Raw genomic sequence first — 21,803 nt, forward strand, 5'->3', positions numbered from 1 at the left:
ACAGCGCTTTATTATTTTTGTACTTTTTACACCCAAAAATTTCATCACCTGGCTATGATTAAGTTGTTTAAACGAATGTGTTGCAATGATTAAAAAAAATGTGTGCATCTGAAAACTATAAATACTAGGGGTACTTATAATTTTTTTTAAAGGGGTTACTTTATAAAAAAAAAATTGAGAAACACTGCACTAGATGATTGTAATGGTCCCTTTCGGCCTCAAAATAATCTTGATAAAAGTGGCTTTCTACAGTAATGCTAGGGCCAGGCAAATCCTGTGTGAATCACTTTTACTCTTGTTAGACTACTGTGGGAGTGTGAGGTATGTCCACACAGTATTTGGCAGAGGGACGGTTGCTGCTTACTGGTCTTTATGTGGTGCCTTGGTCTGTGCTTTACATCAAAGAAGCTGATCTGCTGGACTTTTGGCCCAGAAGGCTTGGTTCTCTCCTGCCAATGGAGATTTCCCAACTGCCTTAGGAAACATTCATCTTTCTGTAAAATAGCTATTACCATTGAAGATGTTCTGATGTCACTTCATTGCCACTATGATGTTCTGATGTCACTTCATTGAACTTTGTAAAGGGAGACATATTGATTCCATTGAAATTGGTGACAAAACTCCTATTGACTTCAGTGAGATGGGGACTTAGCCCTAGGAGCTTTAGGATTAGTGCTAAAGGAGCTGTACAGAGTTAAATTCTAGATCTGAAAAAAGTTGGAACTAGAGGTTTTTATTCCCTAGTTGATCTTTGTATTCGAAATTACCTCTTAGAATGCCGCTTGCAGCCTGCTAGCTAAATGCAGTTTAGGAAGTTGTATGCAGTCCCTAATAGGCTTTATCGTTGTGCATTAACCTGTTTCTCTTTTTTAGGTCTCAGGTGTACATGCACCCAAGTCTGTCCCAGCCCAGTACCATGGTCCTGACGGGAGGTGCTGCACTAAAGCCCCCATATTCCGCCTTCCCAGGCATGCAGCCCTTGGAGATGGTAAAAACACAATCTGGGTCCCCTTATCAGCCAATGAGTGGAAGCCAGACACTGGTTTACGAAGGCCAGATAAACCAAGCGGCCAGCATGGGAGCCTCACAGATGATGGATTCCCAACTTACACAGGTTAGGAACAAAACTAGCATGCCCCCCTGTTGTCTGTACATGCTCAGAGAAGTCAGTTTCTGAGATGGGGTCCCAGATGCTGTTTGTGATGCACCGTACACTTTCATCAGTAAGGCCTTCATGAGGAGACAGTATTGACATATACAGTATTGAGATCTAGCACATCAGACTTTGAGGTGCTTTACTTGTTACGTGTATCTCTGTGTAAACCACATAATGGTTAACTTAGTGAAATTAAGTACTCTCTTTCTACTGATGGCAAAGGTCTGTGATTTGTGTGTCCATTACTGATGCGACTGCTCCTTTGCAGTTCCTTAAACCCTCTTACTGTGCTTTTGGGATCTTATGCCATGATGTCACAGCGATAGCTGCCCTCAAAGCCCCAGCTTCAATAGGCCAACACCAGTGTTCCGGCTTAGATTTTTCCATCCGTGAGCGGAGTGAGTTTTGTCGTGTGCACCAATATTGTGCTCACATGCACTTGTTCGGATATGTGCCACCATGGCACCCACGTTAACAAATGCCTTGTATATATTTTTTCAAATGTTAGGGAAGAAAGAATACTAAAACAAGAGATAATTAACAAGGTGCATGACATTAAATGTTTTTTATATGAAGTCAAATAAAAAGAAAATTAATATTGCAAAGTTTTCAGTCGCCAACTTCCTCTGTTTATAGTCCTCTCCCAGACCCTCCTACAGCTGGACTAGATGATCTCTTGGGGTCCCTTATGGTAAAACTGGCCTGGACCCTGTGCTGAGGTGACAATAAGTTATTTAAAAGATACATGATATATAAATGTTCCTCCATTAACTACTGTCTAGCTCATCTAGCAGAATGCATCCACCTTCACTTCCATGTTCTGGCCTCCACCTCTGCTAGACAAGTGAACAGAGTTGGTTGGAGATGAGAGAAGTGTTCAGAAATAGAAATTGTGGTTCAAATTAACACTCATTTCCATTTCTTTTTACTAAGCTATTATACCAAAATCCCTTAGCATTAGTGTCAGTGGTGTTGGACACAGTCCAGAGATTAAAACCTGGCCAGGTGATTGATTTACTTTTCTTCTCAGAGTGATACTTTTTACACTGGATGTGTATTTTAGTCAGAGGGAAATATGTTGTAGCCTTTATACTTGCCTCCTTCACAGGCAGCATGAAGTCACCTCAGCACATGGTCCCTCTCTAGGCCCAGTCTGACTGCTGCTGCTAGGCCAAGCCAGACATTTTCAGTCCTTGCTCAGCCTGCTCCTCAGACTACAAGTCCCAGACACCTTTGGGCTGATTCATGCCAATCAGAAGCAAGGCGGAAGTGTGCAGGCTGCTGGGGCTTGTAGGTAGCTGCTTCCCTCAGGGGCTGTGGAGTGGAGGAGACAGCCAGGCTCCGCCCCAGCCAGGGGAGAGACAGATGGAAGTCTTTGGGGCACGAGAGGCAGGTATCTATTTGCTGCTATCTCAGGACTGCTAGGGCCGGGCAGGCATGAGGCGAGACCAGAGTCGGCCTCTGGCTTTGCCATCCGAGCCGGCAGTGCCTAAGTCCTGCTCCTGGCATTCCCGAGCCCTGCAGTGCCAGGCAGGCAAGCCAGGAGCCTACCTGCTCTTGTGGTATGCAGAGCGTGCTCTGCTCCGGGCTCTAAACCCATCCCTGCAGCCTGCTGAACAGCAAGCTGAAGGGGGACTGCTGTTGTGGTTGGGTTTGCATTGTGCACTGTTCCTTGCTGCCCTAGCCTGGGTGGGGGCCCCTGCCGTAAGTGGAGCGGGGTAGGTTGCCCTTGCTGACTTTGCACTAGTCGAACATGAGTCGATTTCCTGCCCTGCATCAAAGCTGGCTGCCGTCATTTCTCTGTGAGACCCCTGAAGCAGCGACTGCCAGAGGAACTGACCTTGCCTTTTCAGTAGGAGAGGTATGTCCAATATGGACAGCCTCAGTGCAGCACATGGGGCAGCTCCCCGCCCTGCAGTTCTGCCAGCCAGTCCACATGGCTGCTGCTGGAGCAGGAACCCTCCATGCTACTCACCTTCCAGCAGGAAAGTGAGTGCTGCTGTGCGATTCTGCAAAGGAGTTGGGCGGGCCGAGAACATTTTGTCCGCAGCCGCGCACCTTAGAGAAAACTATGGTCAACACCTCCCCATATTTTTAGTAACCATTGAAAAATCATCAGTGCTTTTAGGGTCATTTTGTTTGACCTTTAACTAAAGACATCCCTCTTTATGTCAATTCATTGATCATCTTGGCCTAATTAATAATTTTTGCTAGTCTGGTGGGTAGAATCTTAATAGAAGTTTCTTTCTGTTTTTGTGTCTTTCTCTTGCTTTTTTCTTTATTAAACATAGTTCAAAAAGCACAATGAATCCTACTGTGAGGGCAGCTGTGTTTATATGGACACTGAGCACAACTATTAAGTTGCTAACATGGAGAAGTATTGTCATTGACTATAAACTTTGCTTATATTGTGCAATAGAGTAAATGTTTAAAAATATAATGATAAACAGACTATTCCTAATCTTTTTTATCATAAAGAGGGACTTTCATGCTGAGGCAGACTCAAAATCAGCAATGGGCAACATAGGTTAACGAGTGGGCCAAATGAGTGGCTTTCTTTCATCTCAGTGGACCGCAAGACTGTTGTAACGAAGATGGTCTTCCAGGATAGGGTAGTTTTACTAACTGTACTTATGAACTTAGAATTTGCGGGTGTGCCGATTGAACTGTAGCAGCGCTTTGATTGGATGCAGAGGGAGCATACAGCTCTCATGGTCAGTGTAGTGTGCAGTCAGCTTGCACCTCACTTTACGTATGTATCACTTTAGTAATATCTGTATGAAAAAACCTGCACAGCCACAAACCAGCAGAATCTGCCAACCTTGCCGGTGGGCAACAGTAAATAAAATGTCTTGCGGGTCACACACAGAGTTCTGATGGACAGCTTGTGATCCATGAGCCGCAGGTTGCCCATCACTGCTCGAGAACAAGAATTGTTAATTACAGAAAGTAACTTAACAGGGGGGAATGAAGAGGTTACTGGCCAACTGAGTATTTGAAGAAGTGCTTTATTCCTTGTAACCTGGTGTTGCCTTCCTGGATCACATAGTGAAGCCTTAATCCTGTCATTACAATGTGGTGTCATGGGAAGTCGCAGATCCAGCAATTATGTGAACTACCCAGTCGAATAAAAGGGAATGAGAGGCTGCAAGGGAGAGAACTCTTTGAAAAATCTCTGATAATTAGCAAAAGTGGCAAGGATCAGAAGGAAAAACCACATGCAAAGTGAATAGGTTTCTTGGACAGCGTGATATGTAGGGGCACCCACTTCATTAAAAAAAAATAGCAAGCCTTGCTGCTGAGGATCAAGGCAGTGTGTCTGAACTGAGCCTGAGTTTGTAAACGGTAAGCTCTTCTCGCCTCTTGTCCTCCCTCCAATGTTGTATGTGCCCTTTTGAAAATTTAGTCTTTTTTAATAGCCATTGAGTCCTCAGTTAATTTTTAATCACTTTTAACAACCCCCGTCATCAATTGTTTCAAGAAGGGATTGAAGCCTGTCATGGAACGTAAAGCTGAGGCCAGTCTGAACCTTCCTGATGTTCCAGTCCCTGAAATCACATCAGCAGAGGAGTTTAGCAGATATTTAGATGTGGACATCGAGCTGAAATCAAAAGGTGAGCTGTCTGACGCCATTGTGGCTGCCATCACCACTCAGAGGGCTTGCCATGCTGTGGCCACAAGGAAGACTGAAGAAGAACCAAGGAAGGCTCCAGGCGATCAGGAAAGCCCTGTGTCTGAGCACCGTCTTGCTAGAGCAACACTTTATTAAAAGAACACATGGTGTGGTTACAGAGTCTGGCAACTCTATCTTAAGATGATTTTCAGTATGAAAGTCCCTCTTTAATGTTCACGTCTACATTTGTTGTGTAGCAGTGTGTCAGGTTTGAGATGCTTCTTTCAAACTGTGGTTTAAAAGTGTTAGTAGGGGACATGTTTAGATGGGCCATTGTTATTTCCATTAAGTAATCACATGTAAATTATCATGCAGCTAACAATGCCTATGCCTGGGTCCCAGCTTCCTCTGCCCCGGTATGGTTCTGGCCAGCAGCCACTGATTTTACCACAGTCCATCCAGCTTCCTCAGGGGCAGAATCTGTCTGTAGGAGCTCCCCGCAGAATTCTTCCACCTGGATCTCAGCCTTCTGTCCTCACTACCAGCAGGGAGGTAAGGGCTATGTACTGCATGAACACCTTGACATTCTTTCAGGAGCCTTGCTTTGGGGTTTGGTCCCTCCATAGTTTCCAAAAAAATAAAAGGAAAAGGGAAGCCTCTTGTGGGGATACAGTTAATTGTTAATGGGGAGGAAGTCTTGCTTGCTTACTAGGCCTTATCTTCCAAACAAGTGATCTGAATGGAAGCAAAGGGGTGCCATTCCTCCTGTCTGCAGAGCCCACGCCAGCAGTTTCTCCAGTTCTACAGCGGTTTGTGATTCCACTTCCAGGAATCAGAACCTAACTGGATTAAATTAAATGTAAATGCTCAGTGTTCTAAGAGATCAGTGAAATGGTAAACCGTTGGCACGTGGTGGAACGCTGCTCATAAAGTGTAACACAGTTGTAAAATGCCTCCATCTGAGTAGATATGTCAGGTTCGTGTTTGGTTAGATGTATACTTATAAGGAGTGTTTTTGAATGGAGAGAACATGGGTGGCTAGAACTCAGGCCTATGTGGTCTCTTCCTTTTTGTGCCTCAAATTTAGGCAAGCCATTTTGCTTGAGTGTCTCAATTTCCCCCTCTGTAAAATGGGACTCATACCTGCTTCATGGCGGTGGGGCTAAACATTGATTGAAGTGTTTGTGAAGTGCTTTGAGATCTTTGGATATATAGAAGACACTTTCTTACTCATTTCCCTTCTCAGTCCTCCCAAATGGAAATGAAAGGGTTTCACTTCACAGATGGTAAACAGAACATGTCCTCCGGAGGATCTGTACCATCACCTCATACTTACAGGTAAAGGATCCAGAGATTAGTCCCATAGCTCCTGAATGAGGTCTTGGTTGGAAAGGGTAGACTATTAGCACTTGCAGAGAAATGGTGTTTGTGTCACGCTTCTGCAGGATCCAATAATATTTTCAAATGTAGAATTCTTACTGGTGCTTCTTGCCAAAGTGGAAATGCTGGGAGGTGGAATAAATGTCAGAATTCTAGTTTTGTCTTCACAAGCCCAAGAAGTTAAAGGGCTCATGTCCAGAAACTCTAAAACCTCAGGCTCTAAGTCTCTTAATTAGGTTATCTCCTCCATCTAGTGAATGTGCTTTCACTTGGGTTGGTATTTTTAAGAGCCCAACTGGCCATATAAGGATATCCTAATGCACAACTGGCCCTGCTTCTTGCATTCTCTAAAGGGACCTTTCTTTCACACTGACCATGTTCTTGTTCTATCAGTAATACTCCATGTATACTCTCATCCCTTTGATTTCTAGGCCTAACTCTGCCAGTCCCAGTGGGAAGACGTCTGGACCAGCAGTCAATATGGGTTCCATGCAAGGACACTATGTACAGCAGGTAGAGAATGTTAATACCTTTGTGAGTCTAGTCCTGAGGGTATCTGCTCTTGCATGTTGCCAGATTCATAGCAATCCTACCATTGTTGCTTTCCCTTGCCATTCCTGTGTGTTTGTGTACCTTATCTAGATATCTATGGCTAGACAGTCAGGAAAACTGACTGATTTCTCCTTAATGTGATTCTGTTCAGGGCCAGCGTGATTATTTGTGAGGCGCTGAGTTCGGACTGGCCAGCTGGCTAGCATGGGGTGAGCCTCAGCATGGACACAAGCTCGAGCACTGGCTGATTGAGCTCCGTGCTCACTGGGTGGCATCCTTCACCACCTAGCACCCCAGCAAAGGGGAGCACAGTTCAGTCCAGTCTTGGCCTGAGCTGGCCACCTGCTAGCCCTCCCTGGGGCTGCTCAGGCAGCCCTACTCATTTCCAGCATGTGGCTGCCAGGAATGGCTGGGTGATCCGGGCTTGCCACGGACGGTTACTCCCCCTTGGAAGCCCACTTGGGATGCTGGGCTCTGCATTGGAGGACAGAGAGCCCAGCAGGCTGGGGAGTTCACTGCACCCTGCCCATCCCAATGGCTTAGCTCGGCACTGGCTGTATTCACTGCAGGGAGCTGCGTGGAGCATGGTTTGAGAGGCTGGGTACAGGTGGGGAAATAGCCCTGTGGGCTTGTTGGCTGGAGGGGGGACCCTGAAGCCAGGCTCCTCAAATCTCAAGCAGGGTCAATAATAAAGCACTGGGCCATATGTGGGGGAACCGACTGCACACACCTCATGCCGGCCCTTATTCTGTAAAAGGGCTTTCCCTGCGTTTATGCTGTTTGGTATTTTTATTTGAATAATCATAGCATCTAGGAGCCTAAGTCATTGGCCAGGACTCTAGTTTGCTAGACATAGTTCTAATAAGTGGGTACTGTTATAGTAATATTGGCTCCTTGATTGTTACCATCCTCCTGACTAAGTTTTATCTGTTATAAATTAATTTTGTTAATTATTGAGCACTCTAGTGGGAGATAAGGGCATATCCGAAATAAAATATATTACCCCCTCCATTTTTTGGTCTTTATCTATCCACACACGAGGCCAAATGACTGAAAACTTACAGGGAAAGTGATTGAGAAGCTGCCTTGATGGTGTAACCAGGAGTTTTATCTCTAAAAGTGGAGAATGGCACATAACTAGGCTGTGACACCTTGAGAGTCTTTTTGTTTTCCCTGTTTGTAAAAATTGGGGAGGGGAGAAGATGTTGAAGCCAAAATACCTTATGACTAGATTTGTCCTAAGGAGACGAAGGGGTCAGTGTGCAGGTAGCCCCAAGGGAGAAAGGACTGCTGTATCACCAGCGGGCACCGCAAGGGGAGGGGTGCATGTCCCCCGGGTGGGACAGGTCCAAGTTAGTCTGTCCCCTGCACTCTCCAGCTATAGTGAGCAATGCAGCAAACTGTGCACTTTTCCCTTGCTCTCTGATGAAGGAGAACAGCCAGCAGTGTTCCTGTACTGGGGTGGAGGTTCAGGACTGGGACAGTCCGGGGGTTGGGAAGGCTGGTATCCCCAGCCAGCCCTTTACACCCTCCTAGTGATATTCTCTTTTCCGTATGGTTTTACGAAAAGCACTCCCATTTTCCTGGCCCAGCCAAACCCTTACCTCGCCTTAAGTTATGATAAAAGGAAGCTGTATGCCAAATTTGGTGGGCCTAGCTCTTAACATTTAGGAAGAGTTCTTGACGGACAGATGCACAGACAGATAGATCTAGTAGATTGCAAACTATTTTGGGATTTTTACATGTGAAGTCCTTTAGAAGGGCCAAATGCCTCAGCAATAGGGAATAGTAGAATTTTGGAGCAAATATCAGCGACTGTCTAAGAAATCTTGTAGGAGGAGATAACAGCTTCAGTGCACAGCCAACAAAACAGGTTTTAGCTATATTGCTGGGTGTGAGGTACTCAGAGCCTATGGTGACGGGCCACAAAAGTATCTGTGTATATCCAGGAAACAGAGGTGAAAGTGGTATGAGAAGTGGCTGTTGGTGCAGCCCTGTACACAGCTGACGTTAAAGCACTGCAATGACAGCGTTTTAATATCGCTGCCCCTTTTGCACCCTCTCCTCCCCCCTCCCTGGTGTTGGTCCTACCGATAGGGTCCAGCAGCATTTCCACAGTGGCACTTTAATGTCACTGCCCCTCTCTGTCCTGGGACGTCAATGGAGTGGGGGTGCAAAAGGGGCAGCAGTGTTAGCCAGCGGGGGCAGCACTTTGCCTGGGACCCGGCCAGTTTAAAGGGACCAATAGGCTGTGTGCTGTGCAGCACTGATGGGCTGGCTGGGGGAAGCTGGTCCACAGCCTGGCCCCTTCCAGTGACCCAGAGCTGAGGCCCTGTACCAGTAAGATTTTTAAATTACTTTCACCCCTGCCACGAAGGGGTAATCCGAAGCGAGAGGGGGAAAAGTAATTGAGCAATGTCTGGCAGAGAAGTAGCCCAAGTGATAGTATGCAGGTTGCTAGACCCCACTTTAGGGAAGTTGATGTTGCTTTTATTGCTGGGTGGGCGGGGGGGTGGGGAGCGGGAGAGACGAGCAGTGTGTGCCATAGACTAACCAGTAATAAGCTTTTGTATCAGCACTGAGGGCCGGCCTTAAGCCGATTTGGCCAAATCGGGCCCTGCGCCCCTGCACCTGGAAGTTGCTCCCTCGGCTCGGCTCCCCGCCCCGCCCCGCCCTTACCTACGCACGCTGCCGGCTGCTCCTGCTGTGCGTGCAGTTCGCAGGTGGGTGGGGAGACGCCTGGGATTTTAAAACTGAAAAGTGCCATGCAGCCGCCGCTGCTGCGCATGCGGTTCACAGTCCGGCCCGGCAGACGGTAGAAGGTAAGGGAGCGGGAGGGACTTGAATGGAGGGGGGAGGAAGAGGCTTGTGCGGAGGGGGAGGAGGAAGAAGGGGGAAGATACCAAGAGACAGGGTGGAGGAGAGAGAGACAAATGGTAGGGGGCCAAGTACAGACAATCAGGAACAGGGCAGGAGGGGAGGTATCAGTGGGAGGGGGGACAGGGTGATGCTGGGAGAGGAGAGGGGAAGGGCATTGGAGGCTGGAGGGGAAGGTGCTGAGAGAAGACTTGAAAGGAGGGGTGGGCACGAGAAAGGTGGGGATGGAGCAAGGCGTGTGAGGGCACAGAGGGGCAGGAGGTGAATGGGGCAGAGAGTGGTGAGGGGGTGGGCATCAGGGAAAAAAAGGGCAAAGGGGGCAGGGGCAGTGAGAGAACGGGGAGCACCAGGAAGGTGCAGGGCTAAGGGAAGGTGCAGGTGCCAGGGGATTCTGGGTGTGAAGCAGAAGGGCAGACACCTGCAGGGAAGGGACCAGCACCAGAGGAGAGAGGCAGGGCAGGTGTGTAGAGGGAGGTGTTAGAAGAGGGGTACTCACATGATCAGAGTGGGGCTACTGGAGGAGTGGGCACGGGGAGGGAGAAGGGCTGGTGGAGGGGGGCAGGTTGCGGGAGGGCTGAGGGCATTGAGAAGGGCAGGAGTCAGGACAGTAGAGGAGGGCAAGGAGTTGGTGGGCAGCAGGCACCAGGGGAGATGATGGAGCAAGGAGAGGAGACATGGCAGCAGACAGAAAAGGTAAAGGTTTATAAAATGTTTATTAATAATGCGGTATGCTGCCCACGGCCAGTTTGTTTGCGCCCCACGCTGCAGTTTGGGTTTATGTGGGGATCAACACGTGGCCGGCGAGTGGGAGCCAAAACAAAAGTAGTCAGTGTAATGATCTTCTGTTGATATGTGTTTTAGTAGTTAAATTCTTGGACTGTCATTGCTCATGAAAAGTGCTGTCACATGGGTAGAAATCAGGTAAATGTTGCATTTTGTTAATATCAGCAGAACTGACTTAAATGGGGCCTGTGTGTTGTGTAGTCTTGCCTTAATCTTTGTATTCATGCCTGTCAGTGTGAGAGAAGCTATTTGTATATATTTGCTTGCATATGTAACCACACTTAAGTTGAGGCCCTCAACATGTTCTGTAAGTATCAGTGTAGCCCCTGGGGCTTCCAAAGTTGAGTTGTCCTAGCTCATCCCTGACAGGTGTCTGTCGAACCTGGTCTAAAATATCTGCAATTTAAGCCCATTGCTTCTCATCCTAACATCAGAGGCCAAGCAGAACAATTTTTCTTTCTCCTCCTTATGATACTCTTTTAGATACTTGAGAGCTGCTCTCATGTCCCTTTTCGGTCTTTTCTTTTCCAAGGTAAACAAGGCCAATTTCTTCAGCCTTGACTCATATCTCATGTTCTCTAGACCTTTCATCATTTGTGTTGATCTTCTCTGGACTTTCTCCAGTTTCTCCACATTTCCTGAAATGTGGCGCCTAGAACTGGACATGATACTCCAGCTGGGGCTAATGTAGATGGCTCATTCCCTGCCTAGGGGACGTGAGACTGGGTGGGTTAATTTCCAATCCTCCTGTTTATTCTTTTCCTAAGGAGGGCACAGTAGTTCTGATGGGGCTTGGAGAAGGGATGGAAGCCAGATCCAAGATCAATGAGCCCTGGGAAGTGGGCCCATTGAAAGGAGACTGGACCTGTGGGTGCCTTGGGGGTCAGCAGCAAGGGCCTGCTTTGGGAAGCCCCCTCTTTGGAGGTGAATGTGGCAGCATTGAGACATCACGCAGAAGCAGGCACCACAGACACTAATGCAGATTCATGGGATGGCTCTCACAGATCTTGCACATGCATAAGATGATAGATCTGCAGGAGGGGGAGCAGTGGCGTGAGGGGGGCGAAGGGGTCAGTTGCCTCTGGGAGAAAAAATAATATAAAATTTAGCTAAAAATAGATGTCACACGTTTTTAAAAGGAATACCGTATCTCCTGCCTGTTGTCTTATTTTTGTCTCTTTAGGCCCCCAGTTAAAATTTTCAAAGGCACTTGAGTGACTAGAGTTATTTTTGAAAATTGGACTTGGAAATCTAAGCTCAGATTTTCAAAGGTAATTAAGCTCCTAAAAAGACAGTTGCCAACTCAGATCTTCAAAGATATCTATCTGATCTTTACACATCTTTGAAAATCTGGTCATAAGTGTCCTAGTCAGTTCTGAATGTGAAATGTAGGAGCCCAGTCCTAATTCCTTCAGCCATTTTTTTTTAATTTAAACATTTACCTACACTAATTCCTCTCCTCTTTCACTATCCAATAAATGCATGGATCAAAATTATAGATGCTTTTTGAATATGCTGACTTGAGAGTGGAAAGATTTCATATTGTCATGTATGATTCCTGGTAACCCATCTCAAATATGAAAAACTAGGTTGATACCTGTTCATATCAGGAGCTGTTGAATTCAGTTCACCATTTGCAGTATCTCATTAGGATGTTTAGTGGAGAATGTTTTTTTATTTATACTGTGGGCAAAGCATGGGCTCACAAGAATTCCTCCATTGTTTTACCATGAGTCTCAAAACATTTGGTGTTTTTCTGAAGGCCAGGAGTCAGTTGATTATGTAGGAATCTCAGCTTTCATTTTAAAAAAGTTCTCTATACTTCTGGGCCTTACAGCTAAGGAGGAAAGCTTTAAAACATGAACCTTAAATACTCAAGAAACAAAAGGCCAATAAAAATCCAACATGTTTTATTTTTAAAATATCTTATGATTTGTAGACCATTCTCATAACTGTGTATAGGCGTTCCTTGTGATTTTTTTGGGTTGGCAATACTGCTCTTTGGTGAATTTAGAGAGGTCTCTCCCTTCAGTTTCCCTTTCCACCCTCCTTTTTTGTCACAGGTCATCAGAGAATCATAGAGACAATGGAGAGTAGGGTGAGTTCATGACTATGGTTAATGACTGGTCAGGGTGACTATTATCAGCCAGTGGTCTGAATGAGCTATCTACTGCCATCTGTTAATCAACTGTAGGAAAAGGCTTCAGGAGCAGACCTTATTTATATAGACAACTTACTTTGCCACAGAGATCAGTAGACACACTTGCTGTGTCAAGTTGATCAATTTTGGCTCTTTTGGGTTGAAATTCACTTAAGACTTGGAGCTGGGAGAATGAAATGTTGTTATCCATATTGTATGATTAAAAGGTTAAAGACCTGAACTTAATATGACCTGACTTAGGGTCTACCATAACTTGAACACTAAGCAGAGGATAGTGAGTCACATCTAACTGAAAGTCACAAAAGATGGAAACAGGTTTTATTTCTGGTGATGTAGAGTCTATTTGGGAGTCCTCAATTATATCTGACACTTTACATCCAGTGTTTAAAGGCAGAGCTAACTAGAATCAATTGAGTCCTTGTCTTGTCTCAGTGATCGCTTGAGCAAAAATCATTGATGAAATCTTGTGTAGACTGACCTTGGACTCAACATGCAGGCAATGTATTGAAGGGCAGTGCAAGGAGGCCAAGGAGGCAAGGGCAGCGCAAGGAGGCCATATTACCTAGTGAAATCACTGGTGCTGAAATCACTAAGGACTGGAATTTGACCACAGAACTGACACTTTCTTAACAAAGGCTCCGTTTTTGCTATTTAAAAAGTAAATCAATGTAACAGAAAACTGCAACGCTCTCTGGTAACTTTTTAAAAATCAAATTTTAAACTTTATTGAAAAAATTGGATCTTTTGCAATTGAAAATATTTGACCTACACTTAAGGCAATTGATTTAATTTTGTGTAAAATTTTGCATAATAAAGGATGGCATTTTTTTGAAAATGTTCAATTATATAGATATGATTTTGATCAGATCTACTTGATGTGATATTTGTGTGTGGTTGTGGTTTGGGTTGCTTTTTTTTTCTCTCAACAAAAAATCCGGGGGAGCGCCAAAACGGTTCGAACTGGGCCCCGCACTTCCCAAAGCCGGCCCTGTCAGCACTGCACAGGCAGCTATGCTATACACCTTGTCTGCTTGTTCCTAGGTCCCTTGCTTAGCTAACTCTTTGTTTCCCTATATCAAAAGGCAAAACAGCGAGTGGATGAAAATAAAACCAACCTGGGAGCTATAAAATTGCAAGAACCATCCTCCACAAACCAGATGAAGCCAGTGCGCACAGGAGCGATCAAGCCTCAAGCAGTAAAAGTGGAGGAAAGCAAGGCCTAGCACAGCCTATGATCACCAGCTACCAAGAGAGGCATTGCAGCACAGCCTGTACCCCACTGGAAGTTATGAAAATCTGGCCAGATCCACCATCAACCCAAAACTGACTGACTGACACAACGTAATCCAGGCCTCCTCTCAACAAAGCAGTTTGAAACAGCGGATATGACATTTACCTGCTTGTTCAAAAACCAAACCAACCACTTGCTCCCACGTGACTATTGAGTGGCTCAAGCCATTTTTTTTTTTCATATCCCGCCCACAGGTAGCCAGGATAGTTAATTTGGCAAACTCATCCTTCTCCTTCCCTACATCTGTCTCAGCAGAATGGCAACAGGAGGAGGGGGTTAGTTGGAGGTTTTTCATTTTAAAGGCAGCTGAGGTTTTTACAAAAGAAAAAAGCTATATCTTTGTTTATTGCAAAACTTTTATATGTTCTCTCATTTTCCCCTGCTCTCTGCCCCCTCATTCCTCCTAGAAAATAGCTCCGCAGCCAATATCGTATTCTGAGACAGAATCTGCTTAATTTTATATACAGTTCTGTGCTACCTTGACAGTTGTGACTCTTTTAAATTGAGATTTTTGAGTGTTCCCCTCTCTCCTCCAGGAAGTTTAGCCTTCCAGCTTATTTGATTAAGAGAAATACAGGACAGTTAAGGCATTCAGTACTTATTCAGTATTTTTGTTTAAAGCTAGAAGCAGTGCTTGCTTTAGAAGTAAACGTGTAACAAAGGTATACAGTAGACCAATGCATTAATCTTGAAACTTGCACCACTTAATTGTAGCTTTGGGGTGCCCTGTGCACAACAAAATGTGGCGTTTTTGTTTTAAAGGAAAGACACTGAATTTCTGTTGCAAGCTCACCTGGATCTAGTTGTTTTTGTGGATTGGGATTTGTTTTGGAGACCGCAAAATGCGAAATCATGGATTTACAAAATGTAAAATCTGATAACAAATCTCCATACCTTGCATGGGTCAGAAGAGTTGGCTAGAACCAACGGGTCTATTTGGACTACTTTTTGTAGTTGTGATGCTCTCTCTCAGCTTCACCCTTGGCCGCTCTAATTCTTTATGCCTCCTTGCCTTGTGGGACTTCTCTGTTTTCCAATGGGCTGCTCTTTGAGCTGCACTTTCCCTTCTTCTCCAGGTCTTGCTCTCTGCTTCTTTCTCATCTTCACAGCTTTTTGCACAACTCCCATGGACGCAAACCAATGGGAACCCCCCTCTGCATACAAGACATAGTACATAAATTCAATGTTTTTTGCATCAGAAACTTATGGTTACATAGACATAGTTTGGATTTATGTGTTCTCTCTTTCCCCAGACTAATAACAAGTGCTTCTCTCCTTTTGGTGCAGTTGCATACAGTGAGTATGCACTTCCTCAAAAGAATTTGGTGGTATATTAAAAAGGTCCCAATGGGAAGGGTTTTGAGGTGAGCTTTTGTGTGTGTGTGTGTGCGTGTGTGCGTGCGCGCGTGTGTCTTACAGGACTGACTTGACAGTTCCTGAAGGTGCTTGGGTCCTAATGCTGATAATGGTCTTAAGTTAGCTGGAGGTGGTTCAGTTTACTTGTTTGTACTGTTTAGCTCTTAGAAAACAAAGAATGGACTGTTATTCCAAAATTAGGGAAGGAGAATGTCACTTCTCTCTTAGATGATAGCTTACTGACTGTACCATCTGCCCATGTTAGATGGCAGCAGGTAAATTGCCGGTGGTTCCAAAGAAGACATTTTGAACAAAGAATGTATTTGGGAAGTGGTCTCAAAGTGTTGTTTTTTTTTTCAGAAGAGAAGGTTCTCCAGGAATTTCTAGAGATGCATTTGAAGTTTTAAGCTAGGTAGAAATCAGGATGTTTATACAATAACATTAGAAAGAGCTTAGAAGGCTGAACTAACTTAGACATAGTAATGTCCCCTCAGAGCATGTTAAAGAACCCTGAAGGGATTGGGATAGGTTGGTACTTTAAAATAAAAACAAAAACAGAACTTTTTTTTTATTTTGTGGATTTTTAACTTTGCAGCAGTGTGTCAGCATATCTCTTGCATTCAGATCTTGAGAATTAATGACACAAAAAGCATTCAGAAATCTCCCAAACTTGTATCCTCATCTGCTAAATCTTCATTTCTGCTCCCAACATTTTCCAAAGACTCCTCCTCCAGTGAGTCATGTATCTCCCTTCTATCCCCATCTCCCTCCCCATCTTCACCTTGGAATATTGTGAGCAATTGAATTGGCTTGAATTTCTTTATTACATTGTGCCCTTACCTTTCACTCCTTTCTTTGCCCAGCTGGCCCAAGATATCAAACCGGAGTCTAATGGCTAAAGACTTATCCAAGCCCCTCTTCCCTTTCCTTCCATCTCTAGTCTTTTCAGAGACTCAGACCTTTTTCCTTCATCATATATGACTCTTGAATGGCTCTATGTGTTGGAGAAATTAGGTTATTGCTAGATTTGTTTCAATCCTTCTGTTGTAAATGCCATCAGAATTATAGTACTTCCTGTTGAAAAAGGCCATCCCTCTTTTTCCTTTATCCCCCTTCATCCTCAAACAGAATAAAACACTAAAATTTATTTATATGTATTTGATGTTGTAGGTCTAGGTGAAAAAATAAATGTTTCACTGCTCTATTTATATATTATGTCTGAATTATTCTGTGCAGGAAAGGCCAAGAAATGCATGAGAGCTTCATTCCATTCATCACCTTTGTGTGACTGTCAGCTGCAGTTGACAAGGCTTTCACTTAATAGACTTTTGTCTGTTGGAAAGCAGTTTTAGAGCCCAAAATTTTAACTGAATCTTCCATGTTATTTGTTATAGCTAGTACAAAGTTAGTGCAGTCTGTGATGCTCTTGAGAGTCAAATAAATGGAACTGTCTCTAGTCTTCAGTGTGCAGAAATGTAAAGGTTTTGGGCCCCATCTCCATTGCTGAAAAGTGGGCCCCCATAATGACGACGTTGATGCTGAAATTTGCCTTATCTGCAAACTGACTGCCAAATGTAAGCGGCCCCTGCTACTAGGACTGACACAGTTTGCAGTGGCAGGGAGAGGTGGAATCCAAACTCTCACAACAGTTGGTTAAGCAGAAGTATTCAGACACTGACTTTTTGTTCTGTATTTTAACCAGACTGTTTAGCAGAAGACCTGAAACATGTATGTGTGTAAATACTATTCCATTATGCGCAGCAACTGCTGGCCTGTCAGCATCATTCAGTGCTGCCTGCTTTCCTGTGTTTGGTTTGCTTTTAGCTCTTTTAAAACAAAAAATCAACCTGAGTTTTGAAAAAGATTCCCTGTATATTTTAAATAAAAAGTTAATTCGGCACAGTCACCAGTGAAGCAGGTATTGTTGTTGATCTTTCACTTTTGGCTCTCCCATTTGACAGCTGAACTGTAGTTAGTTACTCTTAATGTGTTCTCACCCCATTGATTCTCATATGTGTTTGTGTACATGCAGAGAGGTGCGCCATTTAACAGATTTCCTTGCAAGAATGCTGCAGAGCTACAAGCTGCCCTGTGGTTCATGTATATTTATATAGATATATAAAAACAGAGCTTAGCATTTCTGCTGTGTCTCACCTTTTGGCAAGCTACTATATTCACTTTTAAACAAGTACCACTCCATGCTAAGATCTGTTCTGCAGCATTATGTTATCCTTCTGTTTTGCTCCTGACTGATTAAGCACAGATTAATTCCTTGGAGGGTCAACTATTTTTGGCAGACAGCCCCCACTTTCCTTGTATGAAAGATTTATCTTATAAGAATTACATTACAAAAGAAGCAAAATCTTCTTAATATAGTTGCAGCCTATTGATGAGAGATGAACAAATTAGTAAACAATGGAACTACTGGCTGTGAAGAGGCAGAACCAGTCCAACTATGTATTTTTGTTTTGTTTTTTTAAAATCTTAATGCCACCAAGACATCCCAGGTGTCGTAGACAACTTTCTTGGATATAATTTGTCTACACCTAGCCAGTAGCCTTGGGAATCACAGCAGCAGCAATGAGGCACTCACTTTTTAGCATGTCAAGGCATTGTTCTTAGTTGGAATCCTTTCTCCTGGTTCCATATACATTGCATTCATTGTTTCTCAAGGGATATTGTACTCCTTAAAGCTTATAACCTCATGACCTGTATAGTAAAGTTTTTTTGGCCTTTCCTCTTTGTCTTTTCATGTAGACCAGATATTTGAAAGGGCAGACGATGGATAAATGTGTAATGTGCAACCTGTTTATTTTTTGGAAACTTGAACTTGGACCAGAACTCAAATCACAAAATCACCAGGCCAGTGGTGGCACACTCTTTTCCCTTTTCTGTACCTATTGTTTCTCCTTTCAAATATGTGATTGTATTAGCTCTTTCCATATGAAAGAATTCTCCTTATTTAAATAAAAAATGTTAAAAAATAAATAAAGCAGATTATGCTTTTCTCAAATCCCCCGTGTGATTTTGTTTGGTTTATATATGTAGGAAGAGAAATGTATGTATCTAGGATTTGCTCCTGTGGCTGTTAACATGCTCTCTCAACACTTAATGCTACGGGTAACATTCTCTACCATAACTGCACACATGGTTTTGTCTTTCCTACCAGACACAAAAATAGGGGCTACGTCTAGACTGGCATGAGTTTCCAGAAATGCTTTTAACGGAAAAGTTTTCCGTTAAAAGCGTTTTTGGAAAAGCGCGTCTAGATTGGCAGGACACTTTTCCGCAAAAGCACTTTTCGTGGAAAAGCGTCCGTGGCCAATCTAGATGCGCTTTTCTGCAAAAAAGCCCCGATCGCCATTTTCGCGATCGGGGCTTTTTGCGGAAAATAAATTTCTGCTGTCTACACTGGCCCTTTTGCGCAAAAGTTTTTCGGAAAAAGACTTTTGCCCGAACGGGAGCAGCATAGTATTTCCGCAAAAGCAGTGACAATCTTACATGAGATCGTCAGTGCTTTTGTGGAAATTGAAGCAGCCACTGTAGACAGCTGGCAAGTTTTTCCGGAAAAGCAGGTGCTTTTCCGGAAAACCTGGCTAGTCTAGACACAGCCAGGGTGGTTTCTAGTAGTGCCCTCTGCAGCTCACTGTAAAACCTAGGGCCACGACTGTGGGCTAGTGCCAAGGAACGGTCCACAGCGCTGTGAATCGGTAACCAGTTACCTAGTAAGCATCACTCTTAAGAGGCTGGGTGGAAGGCCTGTTCCGGTCCCGAGGCTTGATGAGCCTGCGCTGGATCCCGCTTGATGAGTCGAGAAATGCATCCCTGCTGTCAACTTGGCGTTTACAGACCACCCAGAAGAGGGGGAGCCCCGCTGCAGAGCTACCTCGGGCTGCAGGGGCTAAGACAAGTGCAGCTCTGCCTAGGGCGGCCCCACCCATTGATGTGAGCCCCGCGGGGGGGGGGTGCATAGAGTGGCCCCACCCATCGATGTGAGCCCCGCGGGGGGGCGGGGCATAGGGCTGCCCCACCCATCGATGTGAGCCCCGCGGGGGGGCGGGGCATAGGGCGGCCCTACCCATTGATGTGAGCCCCGCGGGGGGGGGGGGTGCATAGAGTGGCCCCACCCATCGATGTGAGCCCCACCCATCGATGTGAGCCCCACGGGGGGGGGGGGGCAGGGCCTGCAGCCTGTAGAGCCGCCCCCGGAGGGGACAGGCGCATCCGACGTCCCGCCGTTCACTAGCCCGGTGGCTGCGGCTAGTCGCGTCGCCTTCGTGCCTCAGTTTCCCCCTTGTGCTCCGGGAGCCCTTTCCCCGCAGCGCGTTTGCGGCTGCCGTCCCCGCGCCGACTCCCACCCAAGGAGCGGCGGAGGGGGGGGGGTAGAGGAGAGGGCAACGAGTTGTTGCTGTGGCAACAGGGCCATTCCGCAGTGCGTCTGACGTTACGTCCGGTGTCACGCAGCGGCTGGCGGACGGCCCGCTCCGGCCCCGCCCCTCGGCCTGGAATCTCCCCGCCCCCTCCTGGGGCCGGGAGCGTGATTGATCCGCGGCCTGGGTGCCGTTCGCACTTGGGCTGGGGGAGGGGCGCGGTGCGCGAGCCGGTCCCGAGCGGGGGGAGTCTCCTCAGGCGCGGGAACGCCCCCGAAGGCGCGTCTGAAAGGCAGCGCTCGGGCACGGACCCCCGCCGGGGGGGGGGGGGGCCCGGTGGGAGACTCCCGGGGCCTGGCTGCCAGGCGTTTGCTCGGGCCTCGCCTCACCGAGGCCTGGGCGCGCTGCCTGTGGCGCCAGGGCTCGTCCCAGAGCCCAGGTTGTTGCCCCAGACCTGAAGGGAAGCGCCCGGCTCTCTCAATGCACCGAGGTGAGAACCCCCCTTTCCTCGGGCCCTGTCGCCATTTCCCGGCGCTCCAGCGCTGTTGCCTCCTTCCACGAGTGTTTTGCACAAGCACTAGGCTTTTCCCGCTCTTCCCCGGCGATAAAGTCCCTTCATCCGGGCGCGCTTCGCTCTTAACAAGGGCCCCCGAGGCGGGCGCGGTGTGTCTGTGTCACACGCATACGCGCTCGTTTTCTCTCTGCCCGCTCACCCTGAGGGCACCGAGTCTGGCTGACATTTCAGCAGCCGTCAAGATTTTGGATGGGAAATGTAATCTTGCAATCACTCCGATGACGTAGGAAACAGGATTGTCTCCTGAAGTCTCTGCTTGAGCTGCACTGTGTTGGCTCCGCTGGGGTCATGAGTTAAAAAACTGGGAAAACATTAAACGAGCAATGGCAGCAGGGATGGACTGTACGTGTGGAAGCAGACAGAGACCGTATCTGCCATTTTTAGGTAGAAGCGTATTCGAGTAGAGCAACGTTTTTGGATTATTGTACAGGTTAACATACAGAAAATATTTCCCTGGCAGAAAAAGAGAGTACTGGAAATGCTGTTTTCCTATCTGATACTGCTAGTATCAGAAAGCAGCATATGTATTCTTTCTGCCAGTGGCCTTTTGATAAGTGACTTGTTGATAATCTGAATGGTAACTGTAGCTGTTTTCTTTTCCCGCTTTGCTTTCAGAGACTTGAACATACCATTCTGCAGGATGTTGGGATTCCTGAAGCAGCCAGTTGTGGTCACTGCAGAAATCAATCTGAATCTGGTGGCCCTGACTGTGATAGGATTAGTAAGCCGGATGTGGGCACTCTCCTACCCAACGGCTGTGGTGTAAGCACAGTGCTTCACTTGCTGCTTAAAATATGTGGGATAGTTTGCAAGTGAGAATATAACAGTGATGAAAAGTGCTGGATTGGCAGCTCAGAATACTTATTGATAGTATGGTTTCAGCACATGTAATGGCAATGCAAGCATCCTCACCAGCATGCCTTAACTGTGACCTAGAGCGGTGTTTCTCTACCTTTTTTTTTTTTTTTAAACAAAGTACTCCTTTTAAAAAAATAAATAAATTAGAAGTATCCCCAGTACCTACAGTTTTCAGACACACACTTTTTTTCCTACCATTGCACCACATTTGTTTAAACAACTTAATCATAGCCAGGCGGGCGATTAAATGTTTGGGTGTAAAAAGTACAAAAATAATAAAGTGCTGTAAAATTTAAAACTAAAATTCAGTTTTCCTTCAAATTATGTTGATCTACCCCCCAGACTTCTCTCGAGTACCGCTAGGAGTACTCATACCACTGGTTGAGAAACACTGACCTAGTGGACTGAAAGCTAAATCTCTATGCTCCATTCAATCCCTCTGCTGATTCCCAAAGGAGGAGTCAGTTAATGTCTCCATTACTAAGATATCAATGTATTGTGAGATGTTTCTAGTTAGATTTGACACGTTTCTTTCTCTGTGGTGTTTCAGTTTTGATGAAGTTTATTATGGCCAGTTTGTGTCTCTGTACATGAAGCGGATCTTTTTTGTGGATGATAGTGGCCCGCCATTTGGCCACATGCTGCTAGCTTTTGGAGGTAGGGCACTCCACTGAACTTTAATTTAGGAAACATGTATTGCCTTTGCTTTGGGAAAATAGGAACAGGATGCACATATGTTTTCAGTTCTCAGATTCTGTTAGTGTGGAGAAGGTATATCTGTTAGTGTGGAGAAGGCAGAATTTCTAATACAGAGCCCTTCTGATTTCACTTG

The 21,803-nt window shown here is 45.7% G+C and overlaps 2 protein-coding genes across 13 annotated transcripts in view; both read left to right on the plus strand.

The window, feature by feature from the left end:
- Positions 1-18,183, plus strand: part of PRRC2B (proline rich coiled-coil 2B) — an 87,083-nt gene extending 68,900 nt beyond the window's left edge. For 4 of the 8 annotated variants that reach the window (XM_006128376.4, XM_006128377.4, XM_006128383.4 and 1 more), the window contains 5 exons: positions 874-1,114; positions 5,145-5,321; positions 6,016-6,107; positions 6,581-6,662; positions 13,605-18,183. In XM_006128376.4, the coding sequence (XP_006128438.3) occupies positions 874-1,114; positions 5,145-5,321; positions 6,016-6,107; positions 6,581-6,662; positions 13,605-13,745 (733 nt within the window). In that variant the 3' untranslated portion in view covers positions 13,746-18,183. Of the gene's footprint in view, positions 1-873; positions 1,115-4,637; positions 4,771-5,144; positions 5,322-6,015; positions 6,108-6,580; positions 6,666-13,604 lie in introns of those variants that run through there. The other 4 variants (XM_025187388.3, XM_006128379.4, XM_075905957.2 and 1 more) reach the window with 4 other exon arrangements.
- Positions 18,184-19,665: 1,482 nt separating this feature from the next.
- Positions 19,666-21,803, plus strand: part of POMT1 (protein O-mannosyltransferase 1) — a 31,963-nt gene continuing 29,825 nt past the window's right edge. Inside the window, exons 1-3 of one of the 5 annotated variants that reach the window (XM_075905958.2) lie at positions 19,666-20,029; positions 20,729-20,875; positions 21,522-21,628. In XM_075905958.2, coding sequence (XP_075762073.2) covers positions 20,754-20,875; positions 21,522-21,628 — 229 coding nt within the window. In that variant the 5' untranslated portion in view covers positions 19,666-20,029; positions 20,729-20,753. Of the gene's footprint in view, positions 20,030-20,164; positions 20,498-20,559; positions 20,876-21,521; positions 21,629-21,803 lie in introns of those variants that run through there. The other 4 variants (XM_075905959.2, XM_089772982.1, XM_089772981.1 and 1 more) reach the window with 4 other exon arrangements.

Source organism: Pelodiscus sinensis, chromosome 23 (assembly GCF_052426305.1).
Source record: "Pelodiscus sinensis isolate ZL-2025 chromosome 23, ASM5242630v1, whole genome shotgun sequence".
NCBI classification, from domain to species: Eukaryota; Metazoa; Chordata; order Testudines; family Trionychidae; genus Pelodiscus; species Pelodiscus sinensis.